Consider the following 18412-nt stretch of genomic DNA (forward strand, 5'->3'; position numbering starts at 1 on the left):
ACCCCAAATTGATGGCCAAGATCCATAGCAGTCTGGGGTTCCAAATTTCCTCAAGGTGATAGCATCACGCTTTTGGACCATTGTTGGCTCTCTCATATCTGGGTGCTCTGCCACTCAGGTGCTGGAGCAAGCTCCTCACACAGCTCCATGTATGGGCCCACTGCTGGTCATCCCATGTTTCCATCACAATGTGTGGCCTTGGCCCAGAAGCAACAGTCTACGCAGAAGTAATCTGCCATTAAAAACAGCATCAGCTTGGTCCATGCCAAAAATTTCTAGAAGATAAACAGAAGAGGGAATTGGATTTTTCTTGCTTTCCATCACTGACTGAATGCTAATGGCCTTATCCTGCCAGTAGCTAAGAACCTCCTGAAAGGAAATGAGTTCCCTCAATTCCCATTATTTTAATGTAATTTGGGCTCACGCAGTGCCTCACTGAGGCTGACACTCAACACCTCACAGAAATAGATGCTAAATTAACTGTCAGGCTTTAAACCCACCTGTTCCCCAGCTGAGGTATTTAAAATTCCTCAGCTGCAACAATTTTCTTACATGCAGCTGCCTGAGTAATGATAACTTCTGTGTGCTGACCTTTTCTAGAGAATATAAATAAATTATTAGTTGCCATACTGTTATCTCCTGCACATAATGATATATGGGATGCACTCTTATATTTGGCCTCATTTAACTTAATAAAATCATGTCTTTGTCTGACAAATTGCCTTCACGCAAAATGCTAATTTAGTAGCAAAGATGTGCTAGATCTAACCTTAGTTCATGAAGCTTTGCAAAACTATCCATTTTGGTTTTGTGATTTTTCCTCATTTAAAAATAGCAGCTTTTCACCTCCAGAAATCAACTTCTGTTTTCATGGAAAAGAGCAAAATATTTATAAGAAACCATAATTGCACATTTTTGGAGTACTCTGTAAACCTGAGATTTTCCCTAAAAAGCCAGTAGTGAGGCCTAATTAACTAATTAACTTCCCCAAGTACTTAGCCAACATTCTAACAAAGTTGATGCAAAGGACTGTCATTGTTATGTCATGAGAGTCTGCACATGGCTTTTCTATGTGGACTTTCATTTAACAACCAGTATGAAAAGTTCCCATTCATTAAAGCCACAAGGAGGAATGTGCTGCTCCCATATTTATTAATGCTTCACTGTGTCAAACATGTGACTCTGTGGAAATTTACAGGATTTTAGGGACTAAACTTTTCTGGATATTTTATAATGTATTAATCTACGGCGCCACCTAGCGGCCACTAGTGGGTATTTTCTCTTAGGCCTTGTCTACACAGGAAAGGTATTGCCATAAGTCAGTGGTTCCCAAACTGGGGTTTGCAGAATGTTACAGGGGGTTCGCCAGAAAAATTTCACTAATGGCGGACAGAGGACCCAGGGCATTGGAGGCAGCAAGTGGGACCTGGTTGTAGGGCAGACAGCTCAAGCCCAAGGAAGAGCGGGGCTAGGCAGTTGGGGCTTGCAGCCCAAGCCCTACCACTGTCAGTGGGGGAGCCACCAGCCCGAACCCAAATGCTCCGTAGAGGACTGGCAACCCAAGCCCCAGCAAGAGAAGGGCCAGGTGCTTTGGGCTGGCAGGCCGAGCCCTGCCCCTGTCAGCGAGGGAGCTGGTGAAGCCCAAACCCCAGCGCTCCACGTGGGGTTGGTAGCCCGAGCCCCAGGGAGAGTGGGACTGGGCAGTTGGGGCCGGCAGCCCGAGCCCTGATGGTCAGCAGGACCTGCAGCCCAAGCTCAGTGGAGCTCAGTTGACCAGGGGGTCAAAGGGGTCCAGCAGCAGGAGCCCCACGGCGTGCAGAGCTGGGAGCCTAGACCGTGGCACAGGGCCAGTAGTCTGAGTCCTGTGGTGGGCAGGGAGGTAGCTGAGACCGCAGGCTTGCAGGTGGCAGCTCGGACCCCTGTCCTTGTCAGAAAAGGGAAGTTGGCATCAAGGGCAGAGTGAGCAGGGGCCGCGCTGTATGTGGGGGGTGGTCCAAGCTAATTTGTCCCTCGCAGGGCACCCTCATAGGGACAGACCTTGTGGCAAAAGAAAAGCTGTTTACGACCCAAACCAGCCGGAAGCACATTGTAGCCAGTGTAGCAGTGTTAAGGTGCCTCAGTAACTGTCATTCTCTCTGGAGTGCTGTTTTAATTCAGTGAGACTTGAGTGAATCTTCTCATTTTCTAGTTTGTTGGTTGTTCGCAGTCTCTCTGTGTTATTTTTATTAGAACTTTTGTACACAAGTTCAATGGATAAGTGGCTGAAAAAGGAGAGTGTAAAGACGCAAGGATCAGCTAGTGTTTCCTCAAGTCCACCCTGGAAAATCTAAGTCTAATGATCATGATGGTCCTGGAAAGTCACTTACAAAGAAAAGAAAATATGATGATAATTATATAAAATATGGCTTTACATGCATTGGTGATCAAGAATGTCCAAAACCACTGTGTGTGATTTGTGGTGATGTTCGAGCAAACAGCAGCCTCAAACCTTCTCTACTTCGGCGCCATTTAGAAACTAGGCATCCTGCACAACTCGACAAGCTTGTTTTTTTCCAAGTGAAAATCAGCTGAGAGGAAAAGTGACATTACCAGTTTTATATCCAAAGCAAGTACTGATAATAAAATGCACTTGAAGTGTCATCCCGCGTGAGCTACCGAGTAGCGAAAGCATCAGAAGCCTATACTATAGCAGAGAACTTGATTGATCCATGTATAAAAGATGTAGTTCATATGCTTGGAGAAAAGGCTGCAAAAAGGATCGATATGGTACCTTTGTCCAATAATATGTTATCACGAAGAATTAATGACATGTCAAATAATGTAAAGACCACAATTGTACATAGAGTGAAAAATAGTCCATATTATGCTATACAGTTGGATGAATCAACTGACGTAGCTAATCTAGCTATTTTGCTATTATTTGTACGTTATGTGAATGAAGGTATGGTTGAAGAAGACTTGTGATTTTGCCGACCACTGGAAGAACGTACAACTGGAGAAGATATCTTCAATGTGACTAATGCATATTTTCAAGAAAAGGAAATAGATTGGTTTCGTTGCCTAGGCATTTGCACTGATGAGGCCACATCAATGATGGGGAAGTATACTGGATTTGTAGCTCGAACAAAAGAGGTTGTATCAAAAGCCTCTTGGACTCATTGCAGCATCCATAGACAAGCCCTCGCAACGAAATGCATGCCTGAGGGACTGAAGGAAGTGCTAGACAATGCAGTGAAAATGGTGAATTTCCTAAAATCATGGGCAACAAATTCCAGAATACTTCACATACTTTGTGAAGAAATGGGTAGTATACACAATTGTCTGTTGACCCATACGGAAGTTAGATGGCTCTCACAGGGCAAAATCCTTGTGCGCTTGTTTGAGCTTAAAATGGAAATCCTAGTTTTTTTCAACAGCCACCCTTTCCACCTTGCCAGCTGTATGGAAAATAATGTCTGGCTCCAGAGCCTAGCTTATTTAGCAGATATTTTCTCAAGAATTAATTACCTAAATTTATCTCTTCAAGGCCTCAGTATAACAGTTTTCAATGTACAAGAGCGAGTTGAATCCATGATAAAGAAGTTGCAGTTCTGGGAAAGTTGTTTGGAAAACAATTAAACTGAGCGTTTCAGTACTCTTCATGACTTCCTGGCAGAACATAAACTTCAGTTGGATCAGTGCACTAAAACCAATATAACTGCACACCTACAAGGACTTTGCACAACTTTCAGAGAATATTTTCCAGCTATGTCAGGCGATAATGATTGGATTCACAACCCTTTTGATGATACCACTATCTCAACACAGATATTGAACACTGAGGAAAAAGAGAAATTGATTAAGATCTCCTGTGATTACGAACTGAAAAGGAGTTTCAGAAATCTGTCATTGATCAACTTTTGGCTGAGTTTAAGAAACGAGTACCCCCTTCTGGCAGAAAAAGCTGCTGCAGTTTTGTTACCATTTTTGACAACATACTTATGCGAGAAAGTGTTTTCCTCGTATGGACATCTGAAAACCAAATACAGAAACAGTCTTGATGCCAAACCAGACCTGAGACTTTATCTTTCTCCAGTGGTTCTGGACTTCCAAGAGCTATGCAGAGCAAAGCAAGCGCATCCATCTCACTGAGGAAATTTACACTTAAATCCCTGGAAATATTCATTTTTAGGAGGGGGTTCACGAGATTTCACAATTTAGTGAAAAGGGTTCGCAGGCTGTTAAAGTTTGGGAACCACTGGTACCAGTGAAGGTGTGAAATTAAACAGATATAGTTATATCAATATACCTCCCTGTATGAAAAAAAATAACACCCCTAACTAACACGGCCAGCAAAAAATATCCCTTTGCCGACATAGCTCATTTCGCTTTGTGAACTGGCATAAGCTATCTGGGAAAAAGAGTTCTTACATCTCCATTATGGGTGTTTGTTAGTATAGCTCTAATGGTACATCTATGACAGCAAACCCTTTTAAGGCCTACAAGCATCCACACAGGGAGTTATAACTACATTGGTTTAACTCTACTATTATGACTGGTAAAACGTTCCCTGGTACACAAGCCTTTAATTTTTGTGACTGTGTAACAGTGTGGCCTAGTCAACACTTAAAAATTTGATCAACCTACTTTGCCTGAAGCCAATTTTGAAACACTTGAAGGGGGGAGGAGGTAAAATGGGGCCCAGATGGGGCTACCTCTCCCTCCCCAGCATGTTCCCCCTGGAACCTGAAACTGTGCAGGGGAGACATCCCCATTCCCCAGGGAAACAAGATGACAACTCCCCACCCCCTACTGCAGAGAGGAACCACCAGAGACTCCAGGCAGTAGGAGCAGCTGCAGAAGTAGCTTCAGACGTTCATAGAACTATCTACAGTTTTGACTGGACTTTCTCTGCCCTGTGCTGATTGACTGTTTGCTCCAATCCTCTTGCCCTACTTCTTTCACGTCTCTACACCTGCCCCCAATCTTCCTCTCCCCTAACCTGTCCCCCTCACTTCCCTTCCATGTTCCCATCCCTTCACCTTTCTTTCCATTTAGCTGATCTCCCTCCAAATAACACTCGCCCCCGCAAATCATGAAACTAACAGGATGTTTGCTACCAACACATAGCTCACTCTGCTTGTTGTGTTCTATCCCCTTCCTGCACCCTGCGTCCGTCTCATCCGTTTACATTCTAAAGTCTTCAGGGCAAAGACCATCTACTACTCTGTCTTTGTACAGTGCCAACCATAAAGGGGCCCCATTCTTGGCTGATCTTTGGGCACTACCATAATACTAATATTAATAAATAATAATTGTAGCTGTTTCTTCTCTCACCAGAGTGAATATACTTTCTTTATGAGATGTCTACTGGAAGTTTTGAGTTGACAATTGGAAGTTCAGTTTTAAGTTATGTGGTTTGTAAAGAAGAAATTACTGTTGCAGTGTTGCCAACTCTCAGTGAGGAGGGAAAAACAACAACAGAAAATGTAGAAATGGCTAAAGTGTTAAATCTCTCTTGTGTTTCAGTTTTCACCAAAAATGTTAGCAGTGATCGGACAATGAACATAGTGAACATCAGTGTAAATGGGTAGTATCTGGCAGCAAGTTAAAGAAGTATGGGCTGGATGAATGGACTATAAGGTGGATAGAAAGCTGGCTAGATTATCGGACTCAACAGGTAGTGATCAATGGCTCCATGTCTAATTGGCAGCTGGTATCAAGCGGAGTGCTCTAAGGGTCGGTTCTGCAGCCGGTTTTGTTCAATATCTTCATTAACGATCTGAAGGATGGCGTGGATTGCATCCTAAGCAAGTTTGGAGATAACACTAAACTGGGAGGAGTGGTAGATACTTTGGAAGGTAGGGATAGGATACAGAGGGACCTAAACAAATTAGAGGATTGGGCCAAAAGAAATCTGAGGAGGTTCCACAAAGACAAGTGCAGAGTCTTGCACTTAGGACGGAAGAATCCCATGCACCGCTACAGACTAGGGACCAAGTGGCTAGGCAGCAGTTCTGCAGAAAAGGACCTCAGGGTTACACTGGACGAGAAGCTGGATATGAGTCAACAGCGTGCCCTTGTTGCCAAGAAGGCTAACGGCATTTTGGGCTGTATAAGTAGGAGCACTGCCAGCAGATCGAGGGACGTGACCATTCCCCTCTCTTCGGCATTGATGAGGCCTCATCTAGAATACTGTGTCCAGTTTTGGGCCCCACACAACAAGAAGGATGTGGAAAAATTGGAAAGAGTCCAGCAAAGGGCAACAAAAATGATTAGGGGGCTGGAGCACATGATTTATGAGGAGAGGCTGAGGGAACTGGGATTATTTAGTTTGCAGAAGAGAAGAATGAGGGGGGATTTGATAGCTGCTTTCAACTACTTGAAAGGGGGTTCCAAAGAGGATGGATCTAGACTGTTCTCAGTGGTACCAGATGACAGAACGAGGAGTAATGGTATCAAGTTGCAGTGGGGGAGGTTTAGGTTGGATATTAGGAAAACCTTTTTCACTAGGAGCGTGGTGAAGCACTGGAATGGGTTACCTAGGGAGGTGGTGGAATCTCCTTTCTTAGAGGTTTTTATAGCCAGGCTTGACAAAGCCCTGGCTGGGATGATTTAGTTGGGGATTGGACTACATGACCTCCTGAAGTCCCTTCCAACCCTGATAGTCTATGATTCTATGATCTGATGTTAAAATAGGGAAAAAAGTTAAGAATTACTTAGACAAGTTAGATATCCTCAAATTAGCATGGCCTGATAAAATACATCCTAGAACTCTTAAAGAACTGGCAGAAGAGATCTGAGCCATTAGAAATTATCTTTGAAAACTCATAGAGGACAGAAGAGATCCCAGAGAACTGGAAAAAGAGCAAATACACTACCTATCTATAAAAAGAGGAATAAGGACAACCCAGGCAATTATAGACCAGTCATCTTAATTTGCTACTGGAAAGATAATGGAGCAAATAAATCAAATAATCAATTTGTAAGCACCTAGGAGATAATAAGGTGATAAGCAACAGACAACAAGGATTTGTCAAGAACAAATCATGCCAAACCAACATAATATCCTTCTTTGACAGGATAACAAGCTTTGTGAATGGGGGGAAGGAGTAGATGTGGTGTACCTTGACTTTAGTAAGTCTTTTGATACTGTGTCACATGACCTGCTCATAAGCAAATTAGGAAAATATAGCCTGTGAGGTGGGTATACAACTGGTCGGAAAGTTGTACTCAGAGTAGTTATCAATGGTCCACAGTCAAGCTGGAAGGGCATAATAAGTGGTGTCCAGCAGGAATCTATCCTAGGTCTGGTTCTATTAAATATTTTCATAAGTGATTTGGATAATGACAGAGAATACATTTATAAATTTGATGGACAATACCACGCAGGGAGGGCTGCAAGCTCTTTGGAGGACAGAATTAGAATTCAAGATGATCTTGACAAATTGAAGAAACGGTCTGAAATGAATAGAATGAAATTCAGTAAGGACAAATGCAAAGTACTGTGCTTTGGAAGGAATAATCAATTGCACAAATACAAAAGGGGAGATGATTGCCTAGGAAGTAGTACTGCAGAAAAGGATCTGGGGGTTATAGTGGATCACAAACTAAATATGAGTCAGCAATGTAACACTATTGCAAAAAAGGGTGAACATCATGCCGGAATGTATCAGCAGGATTGTTGTAAGCAAGATATGAGAAGTAATTCTTTCACTCTACCAAGTACTGATAAGGCCTCAACTGGAGTACTGTGCCCAGCACAGGCAACTGGTAACTGCTGATAGTGGGTGGTTACAATGGCAGGCCACTTCCCCTCACCACCACAGTCATGGTCAACTTCCTGGTGACTGCCAAGGCACCCTCCAGCAACACCCTCTTGACCACGGGGCCCCCCTGACCATGACAGGTGAATCTTGCCCATATGCTCAGGGTTTAGCTGATCGCCATATCTGGGGTCAGAAAGGAATTTTCCTCCAGGGCAGATTGGAAGAGGCCCTGGAGGTTTTTTGCCTTCCTCTGTAGCATGGGTCACTTGCTGGAGGATTCTCTGCTCTTTGAAGTCTTTAAACCATGATTTGAGGACTTCAATAGCTCAGACATAGGTGAGAGGTTTTTCGCAGGAGTGGTGGGTGAGATTCTGTGGCCTGTGTTGTGCAGGAGGTCAGACTAGATGATCATAATGGTCCCTTCTGACCTTAGTATCTATGAATCTATGCCACATTGGGAGGTCACTCATATCGCCCACCCTTAAGGCTGGTCCTGTCAAGGTCAGCCTTATGGAAAATGGCACCCTGGCCCCTACTGCCTCCTGCCTCCACTGGACTCCCACCCCTCCCCACTGCCTCCTTGGTCCCCCAATCCCTTCTGGCCCCACTGCCTCCCTGGGCTTCCCTCCCCACAATTGCTCCTGGCCTCCACTGCCTCCCCTGAACACTGCCTATCCTGTGCACCGAATGAGGCAGGGGTCCTCTGGAAAAGATAGGATGTGATCATGTAATTAAAGACTGTATCACAATGGATAGGTACAAGGGGGCGGAATTAGGTTTGTAATATTAAATCTGTCATTTCCTAACTTTTTAGTGCTTGACTTTGGAACCTGAAATTTTTTTTAAAAGTGTGTGTGTGTGTGTGTGTGTAATTGTTTTCCTTAAATAATGGCATATGACCCTGAGTATTATTTTCTGATAATGATCTTGTTACTGTTATTTATGGTATTAAATTTTCATTCTTGTACAAACCTAAGCATTCTCTTACATGTTATAATAAATGTAGTCATACTGAGCCAATCAGATATCTCTTGATATAACACTTCTCTGCATCACCATGCTGCTATGTACTACAGTTGTTACCCAATCAGTGATACGACTTATGAATTCAGACTTTTAAAGAAGAAATTGATGCCAGGGCAGTACAAGGCTGTGGTACAGTCAGCATGTGCTCAGATATTTCTCTTGACAACTCTCCTCCTCGGCTACTGCAATAATGAAGCTCATTTGTTCAGTAGATTTTAATTTTCTCAGGGGTTGGTCAAAGATTGAAACTCCCACAGGAACGAAGATCTGCCATAAACCTCGCCATTTTATGGTCCAAACAAATAGTACACTTTATCTTCCCAAACACCATCTCATAGCACGTCAGCTAACAATTAAAGTGGTTTCTCACTCCAATGCTGCACCTTTTATATGTACTAACTCCTTTTTAAAATCCATTTTGGTTAGAAATAAAATCTTGCGGGAGGAACCTGCCCACAGAGTAAGAAAAGGGTTGCTATTACTTTTTTGTCAACTGCTCCCATGTATTATTTTCCATTTAAAAGGGCTTTAGATTTTTTTCATACAAGTTAGTTGGCTTTTAAAAGAGGCTCCACATATGGAGTGAGCTGCCCAGAGTATCCCAGGGGATGCTCACAATGAATTCCTGAAGACTGTTTTCAAGAAACAACAGACACTCATAAAATATAGAAAAAGATATTTCTTCGATAATGTGTTCCTGGAAGGTCTTCCATTGCCATGGTCTTTTGTGAAACATTTCACAAGCCTGTTACTCTTATTCTGTGGAGTCTCTGAATCAGTGCCTGCCACATGCAGTGCTTTTTCATATATACTGTTTCCACCATGGATACTGTACATATTTTCCCCTTTTCTTTAGAAGACTCACTGTGAATGTAGGTAGCATTGTTCCAATGGCTTCATTCCATCCCAAATAATTGAAAAACCTGCAAGTTATTCATAAGGGGCATATTTACCACATTGTAAAAGTCAGTACTCAGTAAAAATAATTGGCACGCCAAAGTAAATATAATGCTTAATCTGTATTTAAAGAGAGATGAAAGAAGATGCGGGTAAAGCTATAAGTGCCTTTGTGAAATATAGACCTTACCAGAGAAGAGCTGGGTTTAAAGGCTCAGATGCTATCGTAATTGAGTTTAATGTGTAAATGTATACACATCATCTTCAGTTTTAAGTATAGATAATGCCACAAAAGTGAAAGGTTTATTGTTCATATAAAGATCTATTAAATCATTAGATTTATACTGACAAAAGTAAGGTTGATATTCAAATCTAAGGCTAAAATTAGCACCTGATTTATCATCTTATGTAGCTAGTTAATACACCTTTTCCATTTCCAGAAACATTATTTTATAGCGGTGCCTAAAAGCTCCAGCTGGGATTGGGGTCCTTTTGTGTTAGGTGTTGTACAGACAACAGAAAGAGACAATCTGTGCCCTGAAGAAATTACAGTATACATGGACAAGACAGAAAGGAAGTATTATCCCCAATTCCCAGTTGGGGAACTGAGTCAGTAGAAGTTAAGTGACTTTCAAGGTTACACGAAGTCAGAAACTGAACCCAGATCTCCTGGTGTCCACCACAAGACAATCCTTCTGTAGATCTGATTCCTCTCTCTGTTTGAACAGATCACAATCATCTTGCATTTATTCATTGTTCAAAATGATGCAACCACATTTTCCTTAATTTGTTTATTCTATGTTTTTTTATTGAAAATCCAAAACATGGACTGTATTGCAAATTTGTGACTGTTCACATAAATCACATGATGCTGTTTCTGTTTCTGAATTGGAAACTCATTTAAAATTAGCATGAGCTCAAAAGTAATTTTCCTTGAGCATCCCTACTGGTAAAACTAATTTACATGAATATTTGCAGAAAGTAAACACAAAAGGGACAAGAACGTAACTACATCAAATTCATGTAGCAGTCTAACAAATATTTGCAATAAGCTTTTCTATATTTACGTGTCTAGGTGCAACAGCAAGAGTGACCCCAGCTAATCACAGCTGCCACAGAGAGCTGCTCTCTCAAATAACATGCTCCCAGATCATGCAGTGTCATTTCAGACATAACCATACCTTGAATTCTACCAGAAGGCAGATAGGTAGCCAGTGCAGAGCATAATGCTGTGGTGCATTCAAAGGATGAGCTGCTACATTCTGCATTAGCCAACTTCCAGAGACTTTTTCAGACTTCTCCAGAAGGGTTGCTGCAAGCAAAGCTTCTGTAGTATGGAAGAGCCACATCAGAGAAGTCACAGCCCCTGTAAGCCAGCCACAGAATTTGGGAAAAGGCAATTTTCTGACCACCCAGGAGCAGAGACAAATGTAATGTGATCCAGAAACTATTAATACCTAGCTCTTATGTAGCACTTTTCATCAGCAGATCTCAAAGCAAAGGGAGTCAGGATCATTACTGGGGATGTATTAGCAGGAATGTTGAAAGCAAGACACGAAAAGTAATTCTTCCACTCTACTCCACGCTGATTGGGTCTCAACTGGAGTATTGTGTCCAGTTCTGAGAGCCATATTTCAGGAAAGATGTGAACAAATTGGAGAAAGTTCAGAGAAGAGCAACAAAAATGGTTGATTAAAGGTCTAGAAAACATGACCTATGAGAGAAGATCGAAAACACTGGGTATGTTTAGTCTGGAGAAGAGAAGACTGAGAGGGAACATGACAACACTTTTCAAGTACATAAAAGGTTGTTTAAAAGGAGGATGGCGAAAAATTGTTCTCCTTAACGTCTGAGGATAGGACAAGAAGCAATGGGCTTAAATTGCACCAAGAGCGGTATAAGTTGTACATTAGTAAAAACTTTCTGTCAGGGTAGTTAAGCACTGGAATAAATTGCATAGGGAGATTGTGGAATCTCCATCATTGAAGACTTTTAAGAGCAGGTTAGCCAAACACCTGTCTGGGATGGTCAAGAAAATAGTTAGTCCTGCCATGACTGCAGGGGACTGGACTAGATGTGTTGAGGTCCCTTGCAGTCCTATGATTACCCTCATTTTAGAAATAGGGATGCAGAGTGACATGACTTACCCAAGGTCACCCAGCAGGCCAATGGCAGCACCAGAAACACACACCAGGTCTCCTGAATCCCCATCCAGTACTCCATGCACTAGTCTATAAGGACTTAACAGCACCTCCAACAGAATGTGCCCTTATCCTTCAAAGCAATCTTCTGCCTCCCTCCACCCCCACCCCTGCTTATCAACTCCACTTCCATTTTATCAGGGCTGAGCCTAAGCTAGATGCTCCCAGCTGTGTCTATAGCTCTCTGACCCTGTGGGGAAAACAGAGTCTGCAGTAGGTGGGTCTCTTGATAAGTGCATTCCAGATGTACATATATTGTTCATGTATTACTTGATCAGTGCTACTAGTGTGCTCTGCCCTGTGCGAGACATGGTTTCTTCCTTGAGTTTATAATCCAAGGTCCCAGTCCTGCAACATACAAGATGGGAATATTACTCCTGGGGGAATTCTGCACTACTGCGTTTGTGCAAGATTAATGAGCCATGCATCTTTTAATTTTTTTGCACAGAAAAAAGCTTCTGCTGAAATGTTGCTATAGTTCCACTTTTTGACCACCAGAGGGTGCTGTAGCATCAAAACAGCAGCAGCTCTCAGCCAGCCACGGAAGAGAAAGAGCCTGCCTTTTTTGCAGCATCTGTCAGGCCAGGTCAGGAGATAGGGATTCTGGGGAGACAGACAGTGTGGAGTGGAGGAGGGGTCAGGCATAGGCTCATAAGGGCTAGTGGGGGAGGACAGACTGGGGTAGAGGCTGAGTGTTTGTCTCTGTCTGAGGGGTTGGAGCAAATGCGGTTGTATCATGGAGCTTGGCTGTAGACAATGGATTGTGTGGTGTGGTCTGGATGAAAGCTGGAGGCATGTAGGTAAGTATAGCCGTCAGTAGGTTTCTAATAAGTGATGGTGCTAATAAGCGATGGTCACATAAACACCACCCTATACCGGAAACCTTATGACCGCTATACTTACCTACATGCCTCCAGCTTTCATCCAGACCACACCACATGATCCATTGTCTACAGCCAAGCTCTACGATACAACCACATTTGCTCCAACCCCTCAGACAGAGACAAACACCTACAAGATCTCTATCAAACATTCTTAAAACTACAATACCCACCTGCTGAAGTGAAGAAACAGATTGACAGAGCCAGAAGAGTACCAAGAAATTACCTACTACAGAATAGGCCCAACAAAGAAAATAATAGAACGCCACTAGCCATCACCTTCAGCCCCCAACTAAAACCTCTCCAACGCATCATCAAGGATCTACAACCTATCCTGAAGGATGACCCATCACTCTCACAGATCTTGGGAGACAGGTCAGTCCTTGCTTACAGACAGCCCCCCAACCTGACACAAATACTCACCAGCAACCACACACCACACAACAAAAACACTAACCCAAGAACCTATCCTTGCAACAAAGCCCATTGCCAACTGTGTCCACATATCTATTCAGGGGACACCATCACAGGGCCTAATTACATCAGCCACACTATCAGAGGCTTGTTCACCTGCACATCTACCAATGTGATATATACCATCATGTGCCAGCAATGCCCCTCTGCCATGTACATTGGGCAAACCGGACAGTCTCTACGTAAAAGAATAAATGGACACTTGGTCCTGCATCAGCATAGGGGGAGCTGGGCTGGATGACCTCTTGAGGTCCCTTCCAGCCCGACATTTCTATGATTTTATGATATGCAGAGGCTATCATGACTTCTCTGAATATTTTATATACTTCATTTTCAGCAGACTCTCTCTTAGTGAAAGGCAATTCTCACAGCATTGTCAATCCATCTGGAACCCAAACTCTCTAAAGAAAGCTTGTTCTTGTGAAATTTCCAGCAAGGTTTCTAGATCAAAGAGGCTTGATTAAAAATTCCAAAAAGTGTTGATGTTTATTTGCTTAAACTCTGCCAAACTTTCTGAAGTGCACCCATTACTGATACTTTTTATGGGTGACCAAGTCATCATGGAAAAATGTTTCTATTATCAGGGCAACTGAGCAAACTTCAATTTATTTCCTCCATTAAGAAATTATATATATATATATATTCCTGCATTAGCCATTGGTGCAATCGCTGGACCTACAGTATATGATATGTACAGTGCACATCCAGTGAATCTATTCAAACAGGATCTTTAGATGTGGTCTACAGTAGGTAAAATCATACCTGAATGCTTAAAAACTAAAACATATTGCACTAAATTGATGTGCAACATGACCAGAGTGCACAAGTATTTAAGAAGAGTTTTCTATATGAGTCATAATCAAAAGTGTATCTAAAAGGTAACGTAAATCACTGATTAATATAGTCATGTACATTGTGAGCCATAAGATTATTATAAGAGTCCTTCAGGTAAGTGTTGTTGGATATTTTAAAATCCTCATACAATACCTGAAAGCTGATGGTCTCAAGATTTGCAGGAACATGACATGTTTTCCTTGTGTCATTGTTTTTTATTGTTGTGCATTTTCCTCCATTGAACACATTATAAAGGATTTCACCACAGCTTTCTCCCACCAGAAGTTTAAATCTAGAGGGAAAGTAATTTACTGGAATTAGATACAGAAGAGTAAAAAAAATTTACAGCACTGTGAAAGAACTACTGATAAGAATTTCCAACTCACAAAGCTCAAATACCAGGAATGTACTCATTTTTATTGCTGTAACGCATACAGGTCCCAGCTGTGACCAAAGCCCCATTTTGCTAGTAGCTGTACATACACAGTTCTGGAGAGGCAGATTGTACCTTGTCGCAAAGCCGACACTCACCGGCACGGTGCTTCCTGCTGGTCATCCTGTGAATTAGCTCAGCTCCAGCTCTGGAGTGCCCTCTGCTGGCCAAAGTCTTGCCAGCAACTCTGACAGAGGGGTAGGAGGGTGGGTGGTGGAATGGACGTGAACAACACATCTCGAAGAACAGCTGTTACGAGAAAGTAAGTAACCATTTTTTCTTCTTCGTGTGCTTGTTCATGTCCATTCCACATTAGGTGAATTACAAGCTTACCTCTGGAGGAGGGTAGGAGTCACGAAACAACTGCTCGGAGGACCGCTCTGCCAACCGCCGCATTCTCTCTGGCTTGCTGGTTGACAGCATAGTGGGTCATGAAGGTGTGCACTGAGGACCAGGTGGCTGCTCTGCAGATCTCCTGGATTGGGACCTGTGCCAGGAACGCCATGGAAGTCGCTTGCGCCCTGGTCAAGTGGGCCATGACCGCCGGGGTCAAAACACCTGTGAGCTCATAGCACCTCTGGATGCATCTTGTAATCCAAGACAAAATCTGTTGCGCTGACACCAGGAGGCCTTTCTTTCTCTCGGCTACAGCCACAAACAGCTGTGCGGATTTGCGAAAGGGCTTGGTGCGCTCCAAATAGAACACCAGCACTCGACACACATCCAGGGTGTGCAAGCTGCAGCGACCTGGGTCCATATGGGGTTTTGGGAAGAACACCGGCAGAAAAATGCCCTGGCCCAAATGGAATTGGGAGAATACCTTAGGGAGGAACTTGGGGTGTGGTTGGAGCTGCACCTTGTCCTTGTGAAATACTGTATACAGTGGCTCAGAGGTGAGGGCCCTCAGTTCAGACACCCTTCTGGCCAAGGTAATGGCAACCAGAAATGCCACCTTCTAGGAAAGGTGGAGGAGAGAACAGGAAGTGAGGGGCTCGAAAAGGGGTCCCATGAGTTTAGAGAGGACCAGGTTAAGGTTCCATGGAGGGACTGGGGGGCATGAGTACAGAAACACCCTCTCCAACCCTTTAAGGAACCATCCCACCATTGGGTGGGAAAACACCAAGCCCCCCGAGAACCCTGGATGAAGGTGGAGATGGCTGCCAGGTGTGCTCTGAGTGAGGACAGGGCTAGCCCTTGCTGCTTGCGGTGCAGGAGGTACTCCAGAATGGCCTGCACCGGAGCCTGGCATGGCCACACCTGTCGAGGTTCACACCAACAGAGAAACTTTTCCACTTGGCCATATAGGTTTCCCTGGTAGAGGACTTTCTACTGCCAAGCAAAATCTGCTGCATGGGAAGGGAGCACTGGCTCTCCAGGGCGTTTAGCCCACAGAGACTCCAAGCCATCAGGTGCAGTGACTGCAGATCAGGGTGAAGAAGCCGCCTGCAGTCCTGCGTAATGAGGTCCCGGTGTAGGGGCAGGACTACTGGGGCCTCCACCGACAGCTCTAGGAGTGATGTGTACCAGTGCTGGCGGGCCCAGGCAGGGGCGATGAGGATCACCGCTGCCCTGTCCCTGTGCACCTTGAGTAGGACCTTGTGTACCAAGGGGAGCGGGGAGAAGGCATACATCAAGCCCCCTCTCCACGGGATCGCAAACACATGTGCGAGCGAGCCCGGGCTGCGGCCCTGGAATGAGCAGAACCGTGGGCACTGGGCATTGGCCCTGGTGGCAAACAGGCCTACCTGGGGAAACCCCCACCTGCAGAAGAGCAAAAGCATGACGTCCACCCTGAGCGTCCACTCGTGCATGCAGTATGACCTACTGAGGGAGATCTGCCAGCTCGTTTCATATCCCCGGGAGATAGGACACCTCGAGGTGAATTGCGTGGGCTATGCAAAGGTCCCAGAGGAGGAGAGCCTCACGACAGAGTGGCGAGGAACAATCCCCGCCCTGCTTGTTTATATAAAAACATGGCAGTAGTGTTGTCCATCAGAACTGTCATGCTGTGACCACTCAGAGTGGTGTGAAAGTTCTGGCAGGCAAGACCAACCGCCCTGAGCTCCTTCACATTAATATGGAGCAACCGCTCTGCTCCGGACCACAACCCCTGCATCATGAGGTCCCCCAGGTCAGCCCCCCGTCCATGGTCTGACGCGGCAGGTCCGGCTGTGGGGCGGCAAAGGGGATGCCTTCGCAAATCATGGGCTGGGACTGCCACCACCGCAGGGAGTCCAGCACGTCCCTTGGGGCTGTGACTACCAAATCCAGGGGGTTCCTGCCTGGGCGGTACACCCGAGCGAGCCATGCCTGCAGAGTCCTGAGTCTCAGTCTGGCATGTCTGACCACGTGCGTGCATGGTGCCATGTGACCCAGCAGCCGCAGGCAGCACCTGGCCGTTGTCATTGGAGACTGGTGTGGGGCGGTGACCGCTTGCTGGATAGCCTGGAATCGGGATACTGGAAGGCTTGCTCTGGCCTGCACCGCATCCAGGACCACCCCTATGAATTCCACTCTCTGCGTGGGTACGAGTGTGGACTTGGGGACGTTGACCAGGAACCCCAGCTCGTGGAACAATCTCAGGGCCACCTCCACATGGCCCCACACTTCCGCCTCGGATCGACCCGCCAGGAGCCACTTGTCGAGGTATGGGTACACCCGGATTCTCTGCCTCTGTAAGAAGGCTGCCACCACCGCCATACACTTTGTGAACACCCATGGAGCCGCGGCTAGACCGAATGGGAGAACCGCAAACTGGTAATGTTCTTGGCCCATGGTGAAGCATAGGAACCACCAATGTGCTGGGTGGATGGCGATATGAAAGTATGCATCCTTTATGTCGAGGGCGGCGTACCAGTCCCCCGGATCCAGGGAAGGGATGATGGTGCCCAGAGAGACCATGTGGAACCGAGCCTTGACCAGGAACTTGTTGAGCCCATGCAGATCTAGGATGGGGCGAAGGCCCCCTTTTGCCTTGAGGATGAGGAAGTACCAGGAGTAGAACCCCTTTCCCCTTAGGCTGTATGGCACCGTCTCTACCACCCCCGCCTCTAGCTGCAAGCAGACTTCCTTCTCTAGGAGATGCTCGTGAGAGGGGTCCCTAAAGAGGGACAGAGAAGGGGGATGGGAGGGAGGACAACTGCAGAGAGTACCTGTTCCACACCGTGCGTAAGACCCAAAGAACCCAATGCACTGCTACAGACTAGGGACCGAATGGCTAGGCAGCAGTTCTGCAGAAAAGGACCTAGGGGTGACAGTGGACGAGAAGCTGGATATGAGTCAACAGTGTGCCCTTGTTGCCAAGAAAGCCAATGGCATTTTGGGATGTATAACTAGGGGCACAGCCAGCAGATCGAGGGACGTGATCGTTCCCCTCTATTTGACATTGGTGAGGCCTCACCTGGAGTACTGTGTCCAGTTTTGGGCCCCGCACTATAAGAAGAATGTGGATAAATTGGAGAGAGTCCAGCGAAGGGCAACAAAAATGATTAGGGGTCTGGAACACATGACTTATGAGGAGAGGCTGAGGGAACTGGGATTGTTTAGTCTGCAGAAGAGAAGAATGAGGGGGGATTTGATAGCTGCTTTCAACTACCTGAGAGGTGGTTCCAGAGAGGATGGTTCTAGACTATTCTCAGTGGTAGAAGAGGACAGGACAAGGAGTAATGGTCTCAAGTTGCAGTGGGGGAGGTTTAGGTTGGATATTAGGAAAAACTTTTTCACTAGGAGGGTGGTGAAACACTGGAATGCGTTACCTAGGGAGGTGGTAGAATCTCCTTCCTTAGAAGTTTTTAAGGTCAGGCTTGACAAAGCCCTGGCTGGGATGATTTAATTGGGGACTGGTCCTGCTTTGAGCAGGGGGTTGGACTAGATGACCTCCTGAGGTCCCTTCCAACCCTGATATTCTATGATTCTCTG

The 18412-nt window shown here is 45.1% G+C and overlaps 1 protein-coding gene across 1 annotated transcript in view; it reads right to left on the bottom strand.

The window, feature by feature from the left end:
- LOC140911925 (uncharacterized) overlaps positions 1-17194 on the bottom strand; it is a 71766-nt gene extending 54572 nt beyond the window's left edge. The window contains exon 1 of the mRNA XM_073346084.1: positions 16887-17194. Within this exon, the coding sequence (XP_073202185.1) occupies positions 16887-17194 (308 nt within the window). The remainder of the gene's footprint in view (positions 1-16886) is intronic.
- Positions 17195-18412: the final 1218 nt, after the last annotated feature.

The sequence above is a fragment of the Lepidochelys kempii genome, chromosome 5 (assembly GCF_965140285.1).
Source record: "Lepidochelys kempii isolate rLepKem1 chromosome 5, rLepKem1.hap1, whole genome shotgun sequence".
Taxonomy (NCBI): Eukaryota; Metazoa; Chordata; order Testudines; family Cheloniidae; genus Lepidochelys; species Lepidochelys kempii.